At 57.3% G+C, this 15573-nt stretch overlaps 2 protein-coding genes across 4 annotated transcripts; both read right to left on the bottom strand.

Annotated features, from left to right (window-relative positions):
• Positions 33-10320, bottom strand: PBXIP1 (PBX homeobox interacting protein 1). 3 transcript variants are annotated; one of them, XM_021089739.1, is made up of 11 exons: positions 10192-10320; positions 7771-7857; positions 5804-5930; positions 5483-5547; positions 5249-5414; positions 4055-4294; positions 3917-3940; positions 3578-3660; positions 3339-3470; positions 1480-2708; positions 33-1019 (listed from the first exon to the last, which is right to left on the bottom strand). In XM_021089739.1, the coding sequence occupies exons 2-11, from the start codon at positions 7819-7821 to the stop codon at positions 938-940; spliced, it is 2199 nt and encodes a 732-aa protein (XP_020945398.1). In that variant the 5' UTR covers positions 7822-7857; positions 10192-10320; the 3' UTR covers positions 33-937. The 3 variants fall into 3 exon arrangements, with proteins under 3 accessions (XP_020945398.1, XP_020945399.1, XP_020945400.1); XM_021089740.1 differs by having other exon boundaries at positions 10138-10240; XM_021089741.1 differs by having other exon boundaries at positions 10006-10205.
• PYGO2 (pygopus family PHD finger 2) lies at positions 11137-15406 on the bottom strand. The gene is given in 3 exon segments (NM_001185175.1): positions 11137-13933; positions 14602-14651; positions 15109-15406. Coding segments are annotated over 3 exon segments (1221 nt in total). The 5' UTR covers positions 15212-15406; the 3' UTR covers positions 11137-12865.

The raw sequence follows: 15573 nt of genomic DNA, 5'->3' as shown, positions 1-15573 counted from the left end.
CACCCACAAGGGAGCGAAATACGGGACAGGCATTTTGTTTATGTTGTTTTATTTAATCTCTTCCCCCAGCCCCTCAATCTCCTTTTTTGAGGAGTAGAAACCCAAGGCTCCCAGAGATTAACTTGCCCACAATCACTCAGCCTGGACTTGAGCCAGAGGCTCAGACTCCAAAACCCACTCGCTATGTTGCTACGTCGCTATGTCTACATCTCCCAGGGGTGCAGCCAAGGCAGCTGTGAGCAAAATGCAGAGTTCCAGCCCAGAGGGCCTGAGGCTTGCAGAGAGGGGGAGGTGACAGGGAGAGGAGTATATGGGAGGTGAGTACCAGTGCCTACGAGGTGGTGGGCGTTGGTGTCCCAAGTGACGGCGCCCACACACAGTGTCACAGCTCCAAGAGCATTTTACTGGGATCTGAGTCTACAGTTCACATGGGGAGGTGAGGCCACGTGAAGAACTGGGCCAAAAGGGGGACTTCTTCCCCCAGGGGAGAGCTCTTTCCAAATCTCACAAAACCCCAGGGGAAGCCCTGATGCTGGGCCTCCAGCCAGCAAGGCGAGTCAAGTCCCAGGGGGCACAGGTCAATGGGTACAGCCAAGGGGCCCACTCTGGGCTGCCCCCCCCACACACACACACAGGAGGAGGAAAGCTCTTTGGCTTCAGAATCAGAATCGCCCCCACTCCTCTACCCCCACCCCCCACTTCACACAATCAGGCTGCAAGAGTCCAGGCCCAGGGCCCTGAGCATTTGCATGCATTTGCATAGACAGCAAGGCCGGTCCAGCTAAGGTTTTTTCCTTAGCGAAAGTGGTATCCGTGCAGGGCTGGGTGATTTCTTTGCTCTCCTCTGTGAAGGAGATCCAAGGACACCGAAAGAGCCAGGGCAGCTGGGGGAGGTGGCAGTTTAACGGTTCCCAGAGGACAGATAACACAGGGGGCCTCAGCCTCGGCGGTGGTGGCTGTGCTCCTCCCTGGGCCCCACAACTCTGGGGTTCCGCAAATGTTTGTCCTTCTTCCCAGACCTGTGGGGAGGCATGGGGCGGGGGCAGGAAGAGGCCTTTAGAAAACAATGCGATAAGGGCCTCCTTGAGAGGGGACCTTATTCCTCCTGAGGCAGGCAACACAGGCAGCCACCATCAATCACGTGGCGGAGAGGGGCCTGTGGCCAGACAAGATCTCTGGGGACAAAGGCTAAAGTTGGGCAGGAAGGTGGGACGCATGCTCCCGGGGCTATGCAGGAATGGGCAGTACAGGGCAACTTGGGAGGGAAATTTCCCCTAGCCCAACAGGGAACTCCCCAGGACCACTCTGGGGTGAGCAGATAGCTTCCTGCCCCCAAGCGAAGCCAGTATCGACTGGTAGGGGGAGGGGAGACCAAAAAGCAGAGCTCAAACCTCAAACTGAAGATCCCCAACTCAGGCCCACCACTACCTCCGGCCTCCAGCCCCGTCCCACTGACCCAATCCCCCCAGGGCTGCCCACCTCTTCTTTAGGGCTTTGTCTCCAAAGAAGTGGCTGAAGATGAAGTCCTCAAAGTCATCCACCTCATCATCATCACCTGTCTGTCTCACTGCCACCTCCTCCAGGCTGTCCTCCAAAGCATCCACAAAGTCCCGGAAGCGGAGGCGGTCGTGGCGGAAGATGCCATCCTCACCAAAGTAAGCAGGAGAGAGGGGCAGCTCCTTGGTCAGCTGCCCAGCCCAAGGCAGCCGCTCCAGGTACGTCCTCAGCAGAGAGGCCAGCTCCTGTTGTCGCACTGGGGCAAGCTCGGTGCCAAAGAAGGCTAGGCCCTCCTGCCGAGCACACTCCTGCACACCCGAGCAGCCCTGGGGGGCCCGGTACTTGTGCCTCGACAGCTCTGCCCAGGGTGACAGGGGGTCGGGCCTGTCTTTAGCCCCTTCCTTCCACCGAGGATGCTTCTGCCCCTCTGAGGAGGAGGGGGGGCTCCCACTCTTCCTGGGGGCCTCCTTGGAACCCTGGCGCTTTCCATCCTTCTTGCCAGCCCACTCCTCCACCCCAGGCTTTCCCTCCTTCCCCCGCCCTGCCAGCTCCTTGTCCTCCTCACCCCCCCAGCTCTTCTTCTTTTCCCAGCCAGATTGCTCCTTCTTGTGTTTCCAGCGCTCCGTCTTCCGGTCCCTCTGCCCATCCCACCACTTTTCCTTTCCACTCCGCTCTCTGGAACTGTGGAAGTGAGGTTCCTGACGCCAGGCCTCTGAGACATTAGCAGGGACCCCAGAGAGCTGGCCCCAGTTCTCCAGGCCTTGCAGCTTCTGGACCAGTCTGTGGCCCAGCTCAGCCAGGCCCGCATCCCTCAAGCTCCGCTCCAGGTCCTGCTGCACAGACCCCAGCACCCGCTGCTGCCTCTCCAACTCTTGCCTTAACGCCTGAGCCTCAGCCTCTGGCTGTTCCTTCTGCTCCAGGAAGCCAGGGTGTGGCTCCTGCCCCCTAGGGCCTTGCTCCTGCCCCCTAGGGCCTTGCTCCTTGGTGACCTTGCCAGCCTGAGGGCCTCTGCCCCAGTGGAGGCACACCCCATCTGTGCCCGGGACGCAGTCGGCCTCCAGCCCCTGGAGCTGGGCTCTCAGCTGCTGCAGCTCCGACTCCAGGGCCCGCTGGGAGGCCTCGCCCTGCTCTAGGGCCCCTCGGAGCCGGGCATTCTCCTCTTCTAGCCCTTTGGGCTGATGCATCAGGCTCTGAAGTTCTTCCTTCTGGGCCTGGAATGAGGGTAGGGATGGAGGGAAGGCACAAGGAGGGGTCCTGGTCAGGATGTCAGGATGGACCCAGTGCCTTCTACCCTAATTCCATTCGGTTATAGTGGGCAGGGGGCCCAAGCCCCCTTATGGCCTGGACACTCAGAGAATTTGGTTCTTGTCCTCCTCCCTAGCTGCACCCTTCACCAGACCCTGGGATCCCCAAATTCCACCACAGGTCTCAGTTTCTGTGTCCTTTTCTAAGCACACACTTCTTCAATGCACCTAAAGATATCTGGCCAAGATGTGGCTCTTGTGGCCCTATTTCCACCTCCCATACCCAGAGCAGACATTATTAATCGATCACAGCCCTTCTTTCCCATTGAACCTTGGCATGTTCTTCAAATCCTTCTCTACACAATGCTGGAGGCAGACCATGCCAAGGAAGCAAGGGCAGCATGCCATACAAAGCACGGAGGCCAGTCGTGGCCTACACCTTAGCATGTGTGACATAAACAGAACCAGGAAGCTGACTGAGGTGAGAAAGGAAGGGGGTCGAGGGAGTGAATACAGGAAACTTGTTTGAGGGGAGGACGCTAGAAGTGGCACCTGGCCTGAGGGGCCGGCCTGGGGCCCCCCTTCACTTATGCCCACCTGCAGCTGGGCCTGCAGCAGCCGGATGTCCTGGTTCTCCTTGGCCAGCCTGTCCAGCAGAAGGGCCATGTTCTGCAGGCTGGGGACGCTGTCAGGCGGCGCCGAGGCCTGCAACTGCTGCTTTAACCCATCCTGAGGACAAAAGAGCCAGTGACCACCCCCCCCCATGGCCCCATAGGCCAGGCAGCCCTGAATCTCTCCACCAGGCCCCCCACACCCAGGGAGACAGTCACACATGCCTGCCCATCCCCCACAGCCTCCAGTATCTCGGTATCTGAGCCGGTATCTGGGAAGACCTGCAGGTCCGCTTCCTCCACTGGCCCTGTGGGAAAGTGAAATCCTGACACCGGCCTCAGGGCACACAGAGCCCCCTCCAGCCCCGACCCTCCCTGCAGCTGAGAGGTCAAGTGAGGTTAAAGGGTCAAGGGTCACCTTGAAGAGCTGACAAGGCCTTTCACAGAGCCCACCCACATGCACGGCCCCCAGCATCTCTACTCCAGACCCAGAGAACCACCCATCACCTCCCTCAGGGCTGGGAGGGGACAGACTCGAACCAGCCAGGACCTGTCCTCACTCACCACTTTCTGAATCTGAAAGGCCACCTAAAAAGGGAGACAGAGGAGGCAGGTCAGGCCCTCTGTGGGGGGGCTGGGCAAAGGACAGCAGGAGGCAGAAGGGGCCAGAGGAGAGGCCCCAGCAGGGGAGGGATGGCTCACCGGAGAAGAGGAGGATGCCTAGACCCAGCAGAACCAGGGCCCCGAGGAACCACATGTTGAGGGAGATGCCCAGCTCCCCGCCCGCGGCCTCGCCTCGGGCCTGGGCCAGGTCCTCTACACCCGGGCGGGCTGCGGGCTGCGGAGTGCTGGGCTCCCGACCCCGCCGTCTCCGCAGACCCTCCACGTCCACATCTGTGTCATCCTCACTGCTGGAGCCATGGACCTCCTCACTGAGCCAAGCTGGAGGGATGAGGACAGGGCAGTAAGGCCACTGGAGAGATGGGACATCCCAAGAGATGCGGAATAGAGGCAAGCACAGGGAGGTCCTCAGCCCTGACGGTGGAGGAGGCACGTGGAGACCCCCACCCACGTCTGCCTGGGCATCCATAACCACCCCCGCCCAGTCCAGCAGCGGGAGATCAGTCCTTCCAATCTATAAACTTCAAGAACTTTTTGGAGTTCCCGTCGTGGCTCAGTGGTTAACGAATCCTGCTAGGAACCATGAGGACTCGGGTTCGATCCCTGGCCTCGCTCAGTGGGTTAAGGATCTGGCATTGCCGTGAGCTGTGATGTAGGTCACAGACGCAGCTCGGATCTGGCATTGCTGTGGCTCTGGCGTAGGCCGGCAGCTACAGCTCCGATTCGACCCCTAGCCTGGGAACCTCCATATGCTGCGGGAGCGGCCCAAGAAATGGCAAAAGACAAAAAAAAAAAAAAAAAAAAAAAAAAAAAAAAGATTTATTTATTTATTTTTTGCACTTTTTAGGGCCACACCCGTGGCACATGGAGGTTCCCACGCTAGGGGTCAAATCGGAGCTACAGCCGCCGGCCTACGCCTCAGCCACAGCAACATAGGATCCGAGCTGGGTCTGCCACCTATACCACAGCTCTCAGCAATGCCAAATCTTTAACCCACTGAGCGAGACCAGGGATCGAACCTGCGTCTTCATGGATGCTAGTTGGGTTCATTACCACTGAGCCACAACAGGAACTCCTACAAGAGCAGCTTTCACCCTAAAAGCACCCTCCTCCCTCCAACGCCACAGGCTCACATCAAGCTCCTGCAGCTATTCCCAGCCCCTGGGGGAAGCGGGGGAGGAGTTAATGATATAGAGGGTACCAAGCCACTAAGTCCTAGGGCCTGTGCCCAGCAGGGATGTCTTCTAGAAGGATAGTGACAAGGAAGACTCTCACCTGTTTTGGCAGATGAGGGCAGGCTGTTGGGGGGGCTCTGATCCTCCAGGTCCTGTGTGTCTGGTCCCAGGCCTCCCACCATGGGGGTCTCCTCCAAGTCTCCCTGGGCCTCTGTGTCTCCTGGGCCAGGAGGCTCCATTCCACAAGCATCACCTTCCAGGCTTCCCTGATGCAGACAGAGCCGTGAGCAGGCCCGTCCCCGCCTTCCTCCCCTCCCCCAGCACGGGTTCTCACCTTGGCTTCCGTCTCCTCTGGCAGAGTCGGGCCAGACCCGGAGCGCCCGCTCTGAAACAGGGTCTCTGTGGCGGGAGAAAGGGCTCAGGAAAAATACCACAGCCCCCAGCTGAACACCCCACGTGGCCCTCTGCCTCCCACAGGCCCCGTCCTGGTTGGAAGAGGCAGGACAAAGCCAGGATGGGACGAGGGAGGAAGGTCTTCAGCTGACATTAAGGCAGGAAATAAGACCGACCAGCCTCCCTCTCCCCAAGGAAACTGGGAAACCCCAGAACACGGGGGAGAGGTGGCTGCACCGCCCCCCCAGCAGCGCCCTGTTACCTTCTCCATCCAAAGTCCCAGCTAATTCTTCAGCAGCTGCCTTGGAGGGGCTCTGAGGGGTGTGGGGGGCGCTCTCAGGCTCTGGGTCCCTCCTGGATTCAGGGCCCAGTGTCTCCACAGGCAAGCTCTGGGGGAAGGGACACAAGCAGAAGGGCTGTCCCAGAGGAAGGACAGCAAGAGCACAGGGTGCTCCACTAGGGTCCCTGGGACCAGCTGCATGGCTCAGGGACCCCAACACACATCTCACCAGAATATGACACGTTCAGTAGCGGGCTGAGCCCGAGAAGGCAGGGGGCGGGGGTCAGCTGGTGCTGCGGCATCTCAGCTCCAGAGAGTGTTTGACCCATTCCCTAAACCTCACTTGCTGCTCTGGGGCACTCTGGGTACTCTGGAAGGCCAAGCTTCTATTAAATGGAGAAGCACCACTGGACCAAGGCACTGGATCACTCTACAAACCTGATGCCCCCCACCACCCCAGAGAGGCCGGCTAGAGCCAGGGCCTCCCTCCCCACAACTGGCAACTCAGTTACTGGCCGGAAGGTGGGTGGATGGTAAAAGAACAAAGTCCCCTGGATGCCGAAGGATCAGCCACATCCCCCACAGGCTTTCACTCCAGTTACATCTTTTTTTTTTTTTGTCTTTTTAGGGCCGTACCTGCAGCATATGGAGGTTCCCAGGCTAGGGGTCTAATTGGAGCTACAGCTGCCAGCCTACGCCACAGCCGGATCCAAGCTGAGTCTGTGACCTACACCACAGCTCACAGCAACGACAGATCCTTAACCCACTGAGAGAGGCCAGGGATCCAACCCACATCCTCAGAGATACCAGTCGGGTTCTTAACCCACTGAGCCACTACAGGAACTCTTCTTCACCATTTTCAAGTCACTTTTTTGCTCATGACCCCTCCCTAAAAGGCAAGAATCACAACTCCCTTTTTAAGGGAAGAGAGAGGTGAAACGGCCTTGCCCGAGGCCCCCCAGCTGTCAGCAAAGGCACCCCAACAGGAGGCCAAGGTTCTGACTAGGCGCATGGTGTCCATCCCAGTATCAGCCTGAGGACAGCTTACTCGAACCTGACGTCCTTACCCTCTCTCCTCCTGGCAGTGCTAATACACCAAGCCCTTGACAAACTTGCTCCAGCCCCTCTGTCCCCCAGCCTGCTGGCCCCCTTCTCAGTGGTTTCAGGGGCACAGGAGTCCCCTAGGCTCCGGCCCCACCAACTACAACCTGAATTGTAGGACCTTCCAAAACTCTCACCTTGTTCCCACCCGACCCATGCAGTGGCAGCCCGCTCTGCCCAAGGTAGGGATTGTCCTGACTCCCTCCACTCAAAGCCCTTTAGTGATTTCCCAGCAGGAGGAGGCCCGAATGCCTATGCCAGGCCCTTCAGGCCCCTTCCAGAAGTTCCCAGGCTGGTAGTTCCCGTCAAGGCTCAACTAGTATCCATAAGGATGCAGGTTCGATGCCTGGTCTCACTCAGTGGGTTAAGGATCTGGCATTGCTGTGAGCTGTGGTGTTAAATTGCAGACGAGGCTGTGGTGTAGGCTGGCAGTTGGAGCTCTGATTCAACCCCTTAGCCTAGGAACCTCCATATGCTGCAGATGTGACCCTAAAGAGACAAAAAAAAAAAGTTCCCAGGCTCTGGCCCCACCTCACTTCAACACCCTCTGACCCACGTCTCCAGCTCCTCCAATGGACCCCTCAGCTAACACAGCTCTCCCACTGTTGCCTCAGAACCTCTGCTTGTGCTGGTCTCCCCACCAGAATTTTGCCCCTACTTCTCCCAGCTTATGCCAGCAAATGCCTTCTTTCTAGGCATGGTCCAGGTCCCCACTTCTCCCAGCCATTGGAATTCCTCTCACAGCCAGCAGGAGGCGATGCATGTGACAAGGAAAAGGACAGACCCCAGAAAGCAGTCCAGCCCTGCAGGAACCCTGTTTTTAAGGTTCCCAGGCCTGCTTTTCTTACCTCTGAGCCAGCAAGCACCCAGCTATTGTCCGAGTCTGGGCTGGAGGCCATAGTTGCAGAGGTTCCCGAGGCTGTTCAGGCCGCCACCTGCAGAGAAAGGCTCCTTTAAAGACCCCAGCTCCCTTCAGGATGCAGACAGCAGCCTCAGCTGGGTTCTAACTGTAACGAAGGGCTGGGTACCAACTTCCAGAACCAGCCTGGTTCCAGGCCTTCTGATCCCAACACCTCAACTCTTCTTCTGGGCAGCATTTGCCTTGCAAATCACAACCTGCCAACAGCCACAGTGAAGCTTGCCCCTCCCAGGGACCAAAAGGGCCCTTGGGAAACTGGGAGATGGGACTGACCTTGAAAGGACAGAGTAGCATAGGGCTGGAAAGAAAGGCTTTGGGAAAAATCCAGGTCAACTCCCTCAAGTTATAGTCAGGGAAAACGAAGGCCAGAAAGTTGGCTGACTTGACTTGCCAAAGATGAACAGCTAATAAGAAGAGTGAGGCACAATCCAGCCCTCCCTTCACCACCTCAGGCTCCCCCACAATCACCACCCCTTCCCCCAGGGCTTGGAAGAGAAGACTCAATGGCCTCCTTCAGCCCCAAGTCTCCCCCTCACTGCAAGTCCTCCATATGGTCTAGTTCAGACTGGCTGCACATGGAATCACTCAAGATTCTGATACAGTCAGGTTCAAGACTCAGGCTTAGGCTTGGGCACGGGGCTTTTTTAAAACCTTCCAAACGATTCTCACGTGTAGCCAAGGTTGAGAAAAACTGGCACAGCTTAACTCCATCTGAATTAACCCGTACTAGTAGATCTCCTTGGCACGCTCACTCTCCATTTCCCTTCTTAGTAACCTCCAGAGTTTCATCGTAGAGAACGTGAAGGTGACTGGGAAGAGGGATTTATGGCAACTACCATGTATAATGCACTTTACAGGCTGCAAAGCCTGGACAAAAATCAGGGCTGTGATCCTACCCCCTGCGAACCTGCTCTGACTTGGCCAGGTGGCAGTGGGAAGTTACTCCAGCTTCCAAAGCCTGACACAAGGCAGGATAGGAAGATCGTAACCTACTCCTTCATCCATGGCCAAGACTGTCCCCCATCCAGGCTGGCAATGGTGGAGGGAGAGATGAGCTGACCCCCTAGAGTCTTAGATTCTGATCCTTTAGAAGGGGCTAAATGACGGCTTGCTGAGGGGTGAGAGGGGTGGCAAGTGGTAAAGGACTCTAAAAGGAAACCTTGGGAAAAGGAGCGAGGCTGGGGAACAAGCATGGCACTTCTACCCTAGGAAACCGCCACACTGCCCTCTTCTGTTTGAGCTCAAGTGAGTCCTACTCAGTGCCCTACAAACCTCCTGTGGCCCTTGTGCGTCAAGATCCAAGCCCAGGACAGATGAAGGACACCTCACAGTGTCTCCCAAGACCTATGCCTTCCAAACGCATGCACCCACCCCACAAGGAGACAGGAGAAGGGCGCAATGACTTCCCCACATCCCACAGGACACCCCTGGCAGGCTTCACAGGCATCCAGAGAACCATCACTGTGCAGCCTTCTGGTCTCAAGCCCCTCCCCCACAGTTCTGTCATCATCTCCCCATCCTCAGTTGCTGTGTGTGACTTTTAACAGGTGGTGGCAGGGAAGTGGCAGCAGCTTGGGCTGAAGTCCCTGTTTATCCTTAGCTGTATACGGCCTGCTCCGGTCCTCCAGAACCAGGCACCATGGTAACCACAGTGATGTCAGACCCACTGTCTCCATGGAAACCAGCAAGGTATTTGGGTCAACAAGACAAACACTTCTGAGACCTAAACAGGAGACAGTCCGGAACCCCTGCACTCAGAGTTCCAAATACTTGTTGGTCTCTCTCCCTTGGTTGGGTTCACCCAAGATTCCAAAAGATCTCCCTGTTCTCCCAAGCCAGCATCTCACTGCCCTATTAGGAAGTTCCTCCAGCTGTCTAATCTCCACCCTGGCCCACGGTGTTTTCAGATCTCTTTCTTCTCATCAACCTCTAGGAAGAAAACCCACCTCCACCCCCTCCTCTTTCTTTTCATTCAAGTAGGATTCAACAAAAACACCCTATAAGGATTGTCAGGAACTTGGGCTACTTCCAAAAGACAACTAAAGGGGGAGCTCTCCCACCCTCCGTAAAAAGCTGGAAAGTCTCGTCTAGCTGATTTCAACCCCCCATAAGAGTTGCTCCCCCAAATCTCTAGAGCAAATGACACAGGGCTGCAAAAACTTGCCTGGGAGACCTAAAGCAAGTTCCTGTTTTGGAAACGGCCGCCCATGATCCCCCTTCCGCCGGCCAAGAAGCGACAAACTAGCTCTGAAGATCCTCGGAGGAGCCCAACCGCTGGAGTTCTGGCCCCCCTCACCTCTATCCTTCCTCGCACAGGGATCCCTGTGGGCCCTTCTCACCGGGGCTTTACCTGATCCTGCTCCTGGCTTCAGTCTTCCCCTGAACTTGTTGCTGCCTCTCCAGCTTTACAGCGCCAAGAAAGGCAGGTCATGTGACCTAGAACCGGCCAATAGAAAGTCAACTTCCCTGAGGGGGCGGAAACTTTTGGCCAATAACAGCTAGACTGGAGAGCCACGGGAGGGGAAAGGAGGGGGGGAACTGCAGAGCCCCGCAACCTGGTTCCCCTCCCTGCGGGACGGCTGGAGTGCCAGCAAACTGAATATTGTCACCTCCCCTCCTGGGAGCAGCGTCTAAAGAATTTCTGGAGCCAAGACCCAAAACTGAAAGGCAAAGGGTGGCTTCTCTAAGACAAGGGGCCAGGTTGGTCCCAGGATAGACAGAGACAGCTGCAGGATGGGGGAGGGGAGTGGCCAATTGCGGGTTGGAAATAGCCCTTCGGCCACTCTCATGCTGCCCCAGTGCGGATTGTTTAAGGATGCCGCTATTTACAAAAAAAAGATGAGGGGGGCCTGAAAAGTATCCAAAAATGAAAACTTCCGGACCCAGGGGCAGCCCCTGATCCCACCCTTGGAGCTATGCTCGCTGCCTAACCCAAATAACTGGGGAGTGGGGTTGTGGGCGCTAAACCCCCAAGCACTAAAGACAGTTGTCTCCCCTGAAGACTTGGAGCCAAAGCTCCGGCTTGGCTCCAGGCCTGGCCCAGGAATGTGCTCAGAAAGGAAACTTGTTCCTCACAGCAGGGACACGGGGGGAGAGGCAGGGAGCACAGGCCTCCCTGGGCTTAGCTGTTTGTACCAGGGCCAGCCCAGAGGGCTGAATCTTTCTGCTGTTCCCACTTCCAGAGACACCCCCCCACACACACACGGATACCTATCTTCACCCCCAACCAACCTGCCCAGGGATGACTGGCCCATTCCAGCCTTGTACCCACACATCAACAGCAAGGGCTCCAGTCTGGATTTTCCAAAGTCATTTTATTAATCCAACCGTACAAAACTTTCCCCACATCTCTGCCACCCCCACTTGCTTCCAAAAAGTTGTGGAGTGAGGGGGAGAGAGGGATTGAGCTGACACCCCACCACCACCGCCGCCCCTCAGGAGCCACCTTACAAAATGCTGCCATGGGAGAGACCACAAAAATAGCAACAGATGGAAGAGGAGCGAACAGAACCACAAACACAACACAAAGTTGAGGGAGGGGGGTGCCATCTCTGCTGTCCGGTGGGAAGAACCCTGGAGAAGAGAAGCCCAGAGGCCGCTGCCTTCTTTTTCACAGCCTCAAAGGCTGAATGCTGCACTGGCCAAGTTCTGCAGCATCCGTGTCTTCTCTTCACACGGGGAAGGGCCAGCAAGGGACCCCCGGCTCCCGTCGGGGCCACGCCCCAAGCCTGCCTTCCCCACCCCACCGAGGAATGTGAGCTCTGGCTGTAAGGGAGGGAGCAGCTGTGAGGGACTCCTCCTCAGGACCAAGGCCCTTCTCTGGCAGGCAGTGCTTTAAAAATGAAATAAGAACTAAGCCCAGCGCAGGACCCTGGCTGAGACGAATGGGAACAACTAGATGACCTCGCCCGAGCAGATACAAAGAATAGCAGGGGAAGAGAGAAGCAAAAAACATCCAGGCTCTGGACTGATTTTAGTACCATGGCAATGAGGGTCCCGCCGTGCCTCCCCAACCCGCAGGCCGTGACAGGCGTGCTTTCATCAGGAGAAATAATGAGGTATGAGGGCTCCACGCCTTTTCAAGCTTTCTTTCCATCAAGCCACCAGGGAGACAGGGAAATAAGGGCGCCAAAAGTTGAAGACCAGCGCTGAGAAAAATGTGCAACACAGGGGCAAGGGGGAAGGCAGTACAACCAGAGTCTAGGCTTCCAGGACAGTCTAAATGTCAAATATTCTGGTCTGTCAGACCACATATCCCAATTTTTGGCAAAAATATGATCATTAGGGAAAAAGCACAAGAGAGGCTGGGAAAGGACCAGTGACTTTGGTATGAGGGGGATATGTCCTGACAGCATCTCTTACCTACTGTTTCGAAGCCCCAAATCACCAAGAAACGGCCACAGCCACGAACTCTCCTGCTTCTTCAAGCTATTTGGTTCTCTCTGAGGGAGGAGGAGTTGGGTGGGTCTTGGAAGAGGCAAAGGGAGGGAAGGACAGAGGAAAATCTCCATTTATTCCCTAAAGCTGTCTCCCAGCGCCCATGAAAGGACTACTGCAGAGATGGGAAGAGACCCCAACTCTTCTGGCCAGAAACCTTTAATATTAGACTCCAAAAACTAAGGCTGGAGCTGCGGGGCTACAGAAGCGTTAGGCACAGGTGTTGGGGGCATCCGTCGTCTGCGGAGGGGGCGCCCCTGCCCTTCAGATCTTCCTCCAGCCTCTTTTCTCTTGCAGCCATACCCCCAGGCCTCCAGAGACAGCCACCAAAAACGGCTCTGCTCGGCAGGGCTTTGGTTTTCTGGACCTCGGTAGATCTCAATGCACAAGTTTCCAGAAAAGTGAGCGATCCAGGCTCTTCTGCCTGCCCCCCCTCAGTTCCTTTTCTGCCCCCAGGAGCCACTGTGTTTCTGCCGCCCCATGGGGATGGGAAGCCGGGGGAAACAAGGACTAAGAGCCAGACAGGCCAACAATCATCCTGCAAGAGCAGGGAGGAATGTACACACTTCCCTGGCACCTGGCCGGCATCACCCATCGTTAGCCACCACCAGCTGCCCCATGCCTTCTCGGATGTAGACAGACTGGATCTCCTTGGTCTTGAGGCAGAGATCACAGGCCCAGACGGCAGAGGCCTCGGTGGTCAGCAGCCCATAGGCGCTCTCAGTCATGCCCGTGCACTCGCGGTGGAACCACTTCTGGCAGGAAGCCTCGCACAGAATGGCATCTTGGTCGTCGTTCACCTCACTGCGACAGGCACCACATGGATACACCAGGCCTGGGGGAGGCTGGGGCCCTGAGCCCCCACCTGCCTTGCCAGGGGGTGCCAGGCTATTGGCATCTGGGGTGCCCCCACCCCGCCCACTGCTGCTTGGGGGAAAACTGGGCTGATTCCCATTAACAGCAGCAGCCGGGGAGCCTGAGTGGGGCTCCTGGGGAAAAGCAGTGGGAGCAGGTGGATTTAAGGGCTTCCCGCCATCCTCACCACCAGGGGCAGGAAAGCCAGGGTCGGGACCAGGGAAGGGACTTGTGTTGGGGGGCAGGCTGGGGAGCCCCTGACCAGGTCTCTGGAGAGGAGAAGGGCCAAAAGGTGCCCCTGGCTGAGCAAAGCGTTGGGGGAGAGAAGGGGGGCCCAGCTCCCCTCTGGGAGGTTGTCCCATGGTGGGTGAGATCATGGGGCCAAATCCCCCCACCGGGCCTGGCATCATCTGCCCACCCGGTGGGCTAAAGTTCTGACCCAGAGGCTGGTTGAAGGGTTGGCTGGGAAAGTTCATGTTGCCTGGGGGTGGGTAGCCAGGTCCCTGGGGGGGCATGTTGAAAGCAGGACCCATGGGGTTGGGAGGGAAAGGGGGAGGCTGTCGACGAAGAGGCTGGGGACCCCCTCCACCGGCAGTGCCGTAGCCTGGGGGTACCTGGCCTGCCATGCCCCCCTGTACGCGAAAGCCCCCAAAGGGAATAGGACTGCCAAGAAATGGAGGGGCTGCGCCCCCCACCTTAGGGGCTCCGAAGTCATCCTCGAAAGGGTTGGATGCAACCAGGTGATCCACCATGGGAGTCGGGGGTGGTGCAAACTCCGTCAGATGTGAGTATGCAGGACCCTGGGGGAAGAGATGAGGTAAAGAGAGTCATGGAGGGGAGATGCAGAGCCAAACCACGAGAGCACCAGAAACACAAGGCACATTTTGGAGGCTGGTATGGCCAGCCCAGATCTAAAATCAAAATGGATCTTAGAATGCAACAAAGGAGAGGGTAGAGAGCAGAACCAGCACAGCTCAGTAACTGGGTTTCAAAAATGCAGCAGAACTCTGCTGGAAACCGAGTTGACACTGAGGAACCGCAAGGCCCTGGAGCAGATGGTTAACCTTTTCTTACACTTTTCGACTTCTTTTTAAATTATAACTGATTGACAGACATTGAACCTTTTTAAACCTCAGATTTCTCATCTCTTAACACAGTGACAATGCCTATCTCCCAAAACTGTTAAAGCACTTTGTAGCACAAACCCTGGCACTGAGAAAAGGTTCAGTATGTGGTAGGAGTGATCTTCATGCGGGAACCAGGACAGGACAAACGGGGGAGAGGACAATTCCAATCCTGACTGATAAGACCTTTGAGCAAATCAGCTCATGCCCATCCCTACCCCCAAAACTGTCATGAAGGTGAAGGAAAGGACCACAAACAGAACGCGTGTGACACCTCCCTCTTCGGAGCAAAGAACACGCAAAGGGACTACTAAGAGTTACCCCCAACACCAATCGCCATTCACCTGAGTATTTGACTTCCTTCGCTTCTTTTCTGGGCTCTTCATCTGCAGACCTAGAAAAGCAGTAACAGGCAGACACAAACAAGTTTCCCTGAGGTTTCCCCAACTTCCTTTCTCCCAGTCTGATGAGCTGAGGGGCTCTACTAACTTCAATATACTTTTGTTTACTGACTTCACAGATACCAACAAAAGCGTAACGTCAAAAACTAATTGGAGGCTACGCTCTCAGCTGCCTCTTCTTTAAAGGAGACGCCCCAACTCTTGATATCCTCAGACTCCCAAGTGGCTCCTAAATTCCAGATCCTCCAAGCTCTAGGGTCTGCAATCTGTGACACCCCCCTCTCCGGCCCCCACTCCCCGAAGGGCTTCACCCACGCATCCTTTTCGCTCGAGTCTCCCCTCCCTTCGGGGCCCTCAGCCTGAGGACCGCCACCTCCCCCGCCCGCCAGTCCTCCCTCCGAAGTCCCGAGTCGTCAGCCTCGCCAGCCCCTGTGCCCTCAGCTCTCTCACCGGCCTTGCCCTGCTTCCTCCCGGTGCTGGGCGGCGCAGGGGGCGGTGCGGGGCCGCCACCACCCTCCAGCTTGTCCGGTGGGGGCGGCGCCGAGGCGGCCATGGAGTGCTGGACCGGGGTCAGCGGCGACGGGGGTCGGACGCGCCCTCGGGTTGCACCATGGCCCAGAAGCGGAGGCAGGGGCGGCGCAGGCCCCCGCGCGGTAGCAAGCCCGGGGTGCGGAGAGCCGTGGGCGCCGAGCCGGGGCGCCAACTACGCGCTCACCCAGCTTCACCGCCCGCCCGCGGCCGCAGCCACAGGAACCGGAACTCGGCGTGGCCGCCACCACTGCGCGCCGCGAGGAGGGGGAGCGAGGCCCCGGCCCTCCCCTGAGCGGCTTGAGGGCAGGGACGTACCATAGCGCGAGCTGGGGGAGGGGGGCGTTCCACACCCGGGAGCGCGCCTCGCCCTCTCCCTGCTAGGCG

Source organism: Sus scrofa, chromosome 4 (genome assembly GCF_000003025.6).
Source record: "Sus scrofa isolate TJ Tabasco breed Duroc chromosome 4, Sscrofa11.1, whole genome shotgun sequence".
Lineage (NCBI taxonomy): Eukaryota > Metazoa > Chordata > Mammalia > Artiodactyla > Suidae > Sus > Sus scrofa.
Note: the sequence above shows the minus strand (reverse complement) of the source record. Positions and strands in the feature narration are given on the sequence as shown.

Bases quoted from the DNA above. Each gene is read 5' to 3' on its own strand.
- PBXIP1 (XM_021089739.1), bottom strand. From the start codon at position 7,821: ATGGCCTCCAGCCCAGACTCGGACAATAGCTGGGTGCTTGCTGGCTCA. The intron at 2,709-3,338 runs GTGGGCATAAGT...CCCTCATTCCAG, and splicing joins TGCTGCAGGCCCAGCTGCAG to GCCCAGAAGGAAGAACTTCA. The intron at 1,020-1,479 runs GTGGGCAGCCCT...GCCTCCCCACAG, and splicing joins GACAAAGCCCTAAAGAAGAG to GTCTGGGAAGAAGGACAAAC.